Source organism: Papaver somniferum, chromosome 1 (assembly GCF_003573695.1).
Source record: "Papaver somniferum cultivar HN1 chromosome 1, ASM357369v1, whole genome shotgun sequence".
Classification (NCBI taxonomy): Eukaryota; Viridiplantae; Streptophyta; class Magnoliopsida; order Ranunculales; family Papaveraceae; genus Papaver; species Papaver somniferum.
In genome coordinates this window covers 133,979,144-133,987,211 of record NC_039358.1, presented here as the reverse complement: position 1 = coordinate 133,987,211, position 8,068 = coordinate 133,979,144, and the positions used below count along the sequence as shown (strand labels likewise).

General features: G+C 37.9%; 3 protein-coding genes across 4 annotated transcripts; 1 reads left to right on the top strand and 2 right to left on the bottom strand.

The window, feature by feature from the left end:
• Positions 1-2,920: 2,920 nt before the first annotated feature.
• On the bottom strand, positions 2,921-3,730 carry LOC113351004. Its single transcript, XM_026595090.1, has one exon. The coding sequence runs from the start codon at positions 3,728-3,730 to the stop codon at positions 2,921-2,923; it is 810 nt and encodes a 269-aa protein (XP_026450875.1).
• Positions 3,731-3,757: 27 nt separating this feature from the next.
• On the bottom strand, positions 3,758-4,252 carry LOC113350995. Its single transcript, XM_026595083.1, has one exon. It carries the CDS (start codon positions 4,250-4,252, stop codon positions 3,758-3,760), a length of 495 nt encoding a protein of 164 aa, XP_026450868.1.
• A 587-nt stretch (positions 4,253-4,839) lies between these two features.
• Positions 4,840-7,289, top strand: LOC113301515 (ras-related protein RABB1c). Of its 2 annotated transcripts, none has more exons than XM_026550290.1 (6): positions 4,840-4,996; positions 5,721-5,860; positions 5,968-6,050; positions 6,251-6,455; positions 6,570-6,638; positions 6,970-7,289. In XM_026550290.1, the coding sequence occupies exons 1-6, from the start codon at positions 4,951-4,953 to the stop codon at positions 7,060-7,062; spliced, it is 636 nt and encodes a 211-aa protein (XP_026406075.1). In that variant the 5' UTR covers positions 4,840-4,950; the 3' UTR covers positions 7,063-7,289. The 2 variants fall into 2 exon arrangements, with proteins under 2 accessions (XP_026406075.1, XP_026406080.1); XM_026550295.1 differs by having other exon boundaries at positions 4,878-4,899.
• Positions 7,290-8,068: the final 779 nt, after the last annotated feature.

The window sequence follows — 8,068 nt, the reverse complement described above, 5'->3', positions numbered from 1 at the left end:
GGCGAAAAATAAAAAGGTTGGCTTGATTTGCGATTTAATATCTCTGAAATCTTCGAATTTCATACATGACAGAAGAGAATGAGAGATGAGAACGAGAGAGAAAGAGAGATAAGAATGAGATAAAATAGAGTTCGATGATAATAATAGGATAAACCCGAGTCAGTTTCACATCTGAATGGGTTGAAATCGAGTCAGCTTAAATGTGTGTGCAGCCACACACACGAGTCGCACGCGTACTACCCAATTTAGTTGAGAATTGTAACAGAATCAAACAGTTGCGAGTTTTGTAACTGTGCTGAATTGTTACAAAAATTTAGCAACTGAATTTTGCAACTAAAAATTTGCAACATGAGATAAGTTGTTGCGACTCCTAGTTACTAATCCCTGAATTTGGTGTAGTGTCACAGAGGATGGCACAAGCAGCTACCTCTGAAGTTATGGGCATACAGGATCTTGAAGAGTAGCTCAACGGGAGCATCACCCTATTCTTTAGTCCATGGAGAAGACGCCATACTACCAGTGGAGATAGATTTCCCATCAACGAGAGTGGCGAAGGAAATCCACACTACACCAAATAAAGTAAGTCGTTTTGCTCACTCAGATACAACAGAAGAAAGAAGGGCTCGTGCGAAAGGATTTGCATATGCCTATAGGAAACATACGTCCAACTACTATAACCAGAGCATTAAAGAAAGAGTTTTTAAGATTTATGAGTTAGTTTTAAAGATCGCCTCGCATGTGCAAAGTAACGCCAACGCCGGGAAGTTTGCAGCAAGCTGGGAAGAGCCGTTTAGAGTTCGAAATGCCGCCGAAAGTGGGTATTACAAGCTAAAGCGGATGGATGGGTCCAAGATCAAGTCCACCATCAATGAAAATGGTTGCAAAGTTTTTATGCATAAGTTCAATTGATGTATGATCAATTATTTCGTATAATAAAGAAATTTTTTGCAAATGACAAGCAAAGGCTATACAAATTTATAAAAGGCTACGGGTTGTTTCACGCATCCGGTCGGCTGACATACAAATTTACAAAAGGCTAATGGTTGCTCTGCACGTCTGATCGGCTATACAGATTTACAAAAGGCTACGGGTTGCTTCGCGCACCTAATTAACTGAAAAACAATAGTCCAAGGAAGATTCTACCACAATTACCATGAAAGAAGTAGAAGAAAAAATGATGATGATAAAGGAAAGAACAATACCATTTCTTTTATTATATTATGCTTAAAAGTATTCACAAAACTTAAACTGGAAACTTTCAATTTAGCAGTGACATGTAAAATCTTAATCATAGGAATAGTGGACGCCATTATGCCACTAATTTTAATTTGTACTCCTTTTAGGCTGGTTCCTATGGGTGTGGCAAACTTGAGAGTTTGCCATTTTTCCATCCACTATGGAGCTGGAAAACGGGCAAACCGGCCTGGATAAGAGGCAAATTTTCCACTTAGCCAGGCCAGGTCAAGTTTCTACCGAGCGGTTGAGACTCGACTGCTCGGTCAAGGATACACAGTTAGGTGTTTACTACACTGTTAGTGGCTCTTATAAGACCGGTCGGTCTAGTTTACACCGCTAAGTAGAATCTGATCCAACGGCCATAAATCTTCCTCCTATAAATATCACATTCCTTTACCATTTTAACTCACACCTTCTCTTCTCTACTCTTCACATTTGTTAATCTAAAACAAATTTCATCATCCAACTCTTTCATTCACTAGTATTGTATAATTTCTTTAATATGTCTCAATCTAATACTCAATTTAATAAAACTAAGAAGATTAGGGGTGCAAAATTTACCATAGCCGAAGATGAAAGCATTTGCAGAAACTATGTATTCTATACACAAGATAGTGTCGATGGTGCCCATCAACAATTTACCAAGTTGTGGGATAACTATTTGCTAAATTTCATGAAGAAACTATGAACATCAACGACCGTGATGCAAATGGATTGTCTGGTCGCTTCGTTATAATCAACCCCCAAGTTTCCTTGTATGTCGCTGCTCTAATACAAGTTGCTCATGCTCGAGCGAGCGGTCTTGTCGATGTCGAACGAAAGTGTCGAACTGATTGGCACCATAAACATGGGAAAAAAATTTCTTATGAAAGTTGTTATCGTATTCTGAAAGTGTTGCCTAAATATAACCTTTAAGTGTTAGCAAACATGCAGAATATGCCTGCAAGTTCACCATACACTTCTTCACCTTCAACGCCAGCTTCACAACCATCTCAATCATCTCATCCCCCTTCGAATAATCCATTTTCTTCACCAAAAACCACAACAAGCAACAATTCCTACTTGAATGTCAATGCTGCGATAAAGAGAAAATTATTAGGAAGAAATCATGCAAGAGCAGCAAGAAAAGCTTCCCAAGAAGGAGAAGCAAGTGAAGGAGGTGTTTTTGATACTTTGATGGAGCATCAGAAGATTGCCGAAAAACAAAGAGTTGTAGACCGTCAGTTCTTGACTAGGGAGATGAAAAAACATCGAAAAACTCAAGAGAAATTTGTTTCAGACTATGAGAAGAATAAGACTCTAAATGCAAACACCACAACAATGAATCCCAGACAATATACGATATGGGAGATGGAGATGGACATGTTAGCAGAGGAGTTGGAAGAAAAACGAAGCAAGAGAAATTTGGAAAAATAATTTGGAGTTCAAGTTGCTGAAGATGAGGAAGATGAAGACCACGATGAAGTAGTGCCACTTAATTAATTAATGTATCAGCTTTAATTTTAATGAAGATGTAGTAGTTATGGTGAATGAAATTGTTCTAGTTTTTTCATTACAAATTGTTCTAGTTTTTTCATTACATTAAAACTTAAACTAGTTTTTCATTACATTAAAACTTAAACTTGACAACATCCATGAAAACTAATATTAAGCCTAACATCCCATACGAGTTATTAGAAACTCCTTAAGAATTTGGTACTGCGCTTCGTATTCGAAAAATTTTCCTCTCCATCTTCGCCACTCGTATTCCAAATTCAACATTGGTGTCACCTCTAAGACGATATTGAGTGACAATCCTTTTCATAGCTATAATCTCAGGCCTTAAGTCTTCATCTTGATGGTTAGTCCAATTCTTATTACGACGAGTTTCCTGGATTACCATGTTATGCATAATGATGCAAGTCAGCGTAGTCTTATGCATTTCACGAGTACTTAGACTACGATAAGGCCCACAAATGATTGAAAAATTCCGCTTCAGAATTCCAAAAGACCGTTCCACATCCTTTCTCAGATCCATTTGTCTACTATTGAAATATGAGTATGAACGACCCATTTCTCCGGTAGGTGGCTGACTGTAACATTGAACTAAAGTTGACCATTTTGTATAAATTCCATCTGCAAGATAATAACCATGAGTGTAGTGATTCCCGTTGATACTGAAATTTACCTGAGGAGAAATTCCATACTTTACATCATCAAACAAAGGCGATTTGTGTAAAACATTTATATCGTTTTGAGATCCCGGGAGACCAAAAAAAGCGTTCCATATCCAACAATCATAAGAAGTAGCAGCCTCAAGGATAACCGTTGGTTTTGCGTAGTGACCCTTATACTGACCGGACCAATAGGTATGGCATCCGGTCCATATCCAATGCATGCAGTCAAGACTACCCAGCATTCCGGGAAATCGCCTTTCCTGATTTTGCTTTAATATTTCTCTAATATCTGCGTCAGTTGGTTTTCGTAAATAGGTTGGACCAAAATGATTAATCATTGTTTCACAAAACAACGAAAGATACTTCTATGCGGTTGTTTTTCCAATGCGAAGGTACTCATCATTTGAATCTGGAGGTCTGCCATATCCTAGAATCCTTAAGGCCGAAGTAACCTTTTGTTCAGGGCTATGACCCCTAATATTCAGTGCATCATACTGATAATTAAATTGAGGTTCTACCTGACAAAGCTCGCCAATAATCTTTAGCACCAAATGTCGGGGCATGCGAAATCGGCCTTGGAAATTTTCATCAGAGAACACACAGTCGGGAAGAAAATAATCGTGCATCAGCTTCTCGTGCCATTCATCCCGACCCCGGTACGTATATCTTCTTGTGAACACTTCTTTTGGCTCTGGATCTCTAGGTATTTGCCCCGATGAATATAGTTGCAACAAGTTGTTGGTTAGATCTTTATCTTCATCTGCCTCATCATCAATTTGTTTCAACTCCTGAACGAATATTCGTTTTTGTTCTTCAAATCGATCCGTATGAATACGAACTTCTTCGTCAGAAGAATCCATTGAGTTGAAAATAAGAACTCAACAGATGATTAAAGGTACAAAAGAGTAAGATGATAGAGTTAATGAGAAAATGAGGTGTAATGAAATTGAATTGAACGGGGTGAATTTATAGGGAGTGGGATAACCGTTACTTCACTATTTAACCGACGATTACAAGACCGACCGGTCTTATGTAGACTGCTAGCGGTCTAGTCTCATCCGTTCGGTGGAGACTTGATCGGTTAACATTTTTCCCATAATAACGCGGCCAGTTTGCCAGGCCAGCTGGCGTGGGAAATGGGAGGTTTAGCCAACACCTATTGGAACCGGCCTTAGGCATGCCTAAATTAAAAAAAAAAAAGGGAAAAAAGTGGATAGTACCAAACTATTTGACAGGTTGGTTTTTATCCCTTCAATAAGCCCATTCAATTGCCTCTGCGGAACCGAATGGGCCTTCTATATTTGTCGGTACAGGACCCCGTAGGTGTCCTAAGAAATTCAGTCTCGTTGTTTATCGGAACATCGAGGTCAAACTTCAATTACCACCTGTCCTGCCAGCTAACATTCCAGATGTCATTGTTTTTCAATAACTTATAGATCCAGCAAAGTTCCTCTATTGCTTCGCTTCATCAAAACAAACCTTCTTCCTTCCTTCTCTTTTTCTCCAGGTTTGTTTGTGTTCATATAATCTCACTTTTGGAATTCCTAAAACTAAAGAGATGTCTTATGCTTACCTCTTCAAGTATATTATTATCGGAGATACTGGTAATTTTATCTGGATTTTCTGCTTCATCTTCTTCTATTTATTTATGTCTGTTTGAATTGCTTGTAATTGGGGTTTTTCCTGATTCGGTCATGGAATGGGACCCAGTTTCTCAGATTTCTTTTCTCATGAATATGACCTAGGTTTTTAACTTCTGATTTATAACGTATGCCATGTTTTTGGCTTTTTGATGATCAATTTCGGAAACCATTTATTATGTAATTTGTTTCAATTGCATTTTTCTGTAGATGTTTCTGCTATTGTGATATAAGTTTCTCATGTGATCTTATTGATGGAATCCGATGATGTACGCGTTTTTCTTTTTTGTTGCCGTATTGGTTGTTTCTGGTTTTCCTGATTCAGATTTCCAGGATCCCTAGGTTGTGAGTTGTGACGAATTTCTCTTTGATCCTTAAATTAGTGTAGTCATCTATCTTAACCTTTGAGCCCTGCTAGAGAGATTTCGGTTTCAGACATGTATTAGTATTAGGTGAAACCCAGTGGCGGAGCCATAGTTGAAATCCCCCCCTGGTGTAACCCCTATGCTGCCAGCATGAGTTAGTGTAATAACATTCAGAGTTTTGGTGTTTTATAATTTCCTGTGGATTGTGACAAATTTATGTGTTACGGTTCTCTTAATCGACCAATATGAGGTTAGAACAATTGCTTGTTGCTGTGGAAAAAAGAAGAATGCTGATTAGGTTCATTTGATTTTTTGTTCTGTAGGAGTTGGAAAGTCATGCCTCCTTCTGCAGTTTACTGACAAGCGGTTCCAGCCGGTGCATGACTTAACCATAGGTGTTGAGTTTGGGGCGAGAATGATCACAATTGACAACAAGCCAATAAAGCTCCAAATATGGGATACGGTTTGTACACTTCTCCTTCTAGTTTGTGTGTTCTGTTTTTTCTTTCTTTCTTTTTTTTCTTTTTTTTTCTCTGTGCATTGTGTTTGATGACGGCACCTTGTTATCAGGCTGGTCAAGAATCTTTCCGCTCGATTACAAGATCCTATTACAGAGGTGCTGCTGGTGCTTTGCTGGTTTATGATATCACAAGGTACAATTCTTGAATTCGAGTGATAACTCAAAATTTAATTTCGATTTCACAGATTGATCAGAAAATTAAGAGGATCTTTCTAATATCAAAGTTGTGAGAAAATAACGGATGTAATTTTGCGGCATTATAGTTCAGTTGTTTTAGATAATTTGATATGGTTATAAGAGTGGCCTGTCTTAGTCATATCTCTACGTTTTCAGGAGGGAAACTTTCAATCACCTGGCTAGCTGGCTGGAAGATGCAAGGCAGCATGCGAATGCAAACATGACAATTATGCTTATTGGCAATAAGTGTGATCTTGCTCATAGAAGAGCAGTTAGCACCGAGGAAGGTGAACAATTTGCCAAGGAGAATGGATTGATATTTATGGAGGCCTCAGCAAAGACTGCTCAAAATGTTGAGGAGGTGAGGGCCCTACTACTATGCAAAAGAGTTTCCTACCTTTTTCAACTTTGTTTCCTAGTTCTTTTGTAATAATTCCCATTATTTTCCTTAATGAAAATGAAAATGTTTTGATAGGCGTTCATAAGCACAGCTGCCACAATATACAAGAAGATTCAGGATGGTGTCTTTGATGTATCAAATGAGGTTAGTTTTGACTTTCCTAAAGTGATTATTTTAGTTCCCTAGTTCTTCTTAGAAATTAATTCTAAAGGGAGTATGTGTGGGCAACTGCTTAGGGTCAGGATGATATTTGCTTTAGGCCCTGATCAACCAACAGTGGGTGTCAGAAGTCCCGTCCTATGAACATAACGAATCTGAATTTGTGCATGTTTTGAGTTACAATTATGCAACTTGTTAATGTGACTAGATCCTATCCCACGAAAAATAAAAGGAGTGATTGTAACTTGTTACGCATGGTTGGTTTTCCGAAGATGCTGTATTTTCTGTAACATTCTGCTTTCAACTTTTCGTGCAGTCCTATGGAATAAAAGTGGGATATGGAGGAGTTCCAGGGACGTCTGGAGGAAACAGCGGGGCTGCTTCTCAAGGTGGGGGTTGTTGCAATTGAAGTCCTGTGTATCAGTTGCTACGCAGCAAGTTTACGTTTCTTCTTGTGCTTCTCTACTCTTCTCAACTCCCTATATTCAATATTAGTTGGTTGATCTTTGCTAGCTGAAACTTGGACTACTCATTTATGCAATTATACAAAATTGTGAAAGTATTTGTAATATCCCCGGATCTCTATCACTTGTAAATTCCTTTGTGCTTTAAAGATTTATTTTTCTTGGTTCCGAAGTTGTTGCATCTCTCGTGTGTCTATGCTTGAATTACCTATGTGCAAAAGTTCTCTCAGGAGTCTTTAACATACCTTCGTATATGAAATGTATATTGCTCTATAGTTGTCCTATCTGTGATGCCTCAGCTCCTTCCCCATTATCATGGCGGATTTGTGAATCTTGTCATCGAGGCTCTGGTTTCACTGAAACCAGTCATTACATGAGCATGACAACTTGCTTAGCTGAAGCATTAGCCACCTCATTCCAAATAATTGAGCAAAAATTGAGATCGCCTGGTATTAAACGTTGAAAACAATTGACCATATTTTAAACAATATTATTGTAGGGGCGGCATGTTTTATTAGAGGGGCGGCATTCTAATAGGACAAAAAGGGTCATTACATGATCATTCAAGGTGTCCCTTATCAATTTTTTTTTGGGAAATGATAAATTAACCCTCATTATTGATAACCTAATTTAATGATGATAATCAAGTTTAGTGTTAATGATTAATTTCACTTACTCAAAATCAAAACAAAATCAGATTTTTAGAGTTAAAAAGAAAAAAGTTTAGAGGAGAAGAAAAAGAAAAACTTTTGTGATATTTGTGAAACCCTAGATTTTGATTCACTTAACCAAAATGAGTGATTCCAGTGACCCAATATACTTCTAAATTAGTTCCCATTAGCTTTTTCTCGCTCAAAATTATCTAAAATACGTAACAAAATCAAAACTTTTAAATTTTCAAAAGAACTTACGGTTGCAATTTTGCTCGTGACCTTAGTTACGGTTCGTAAG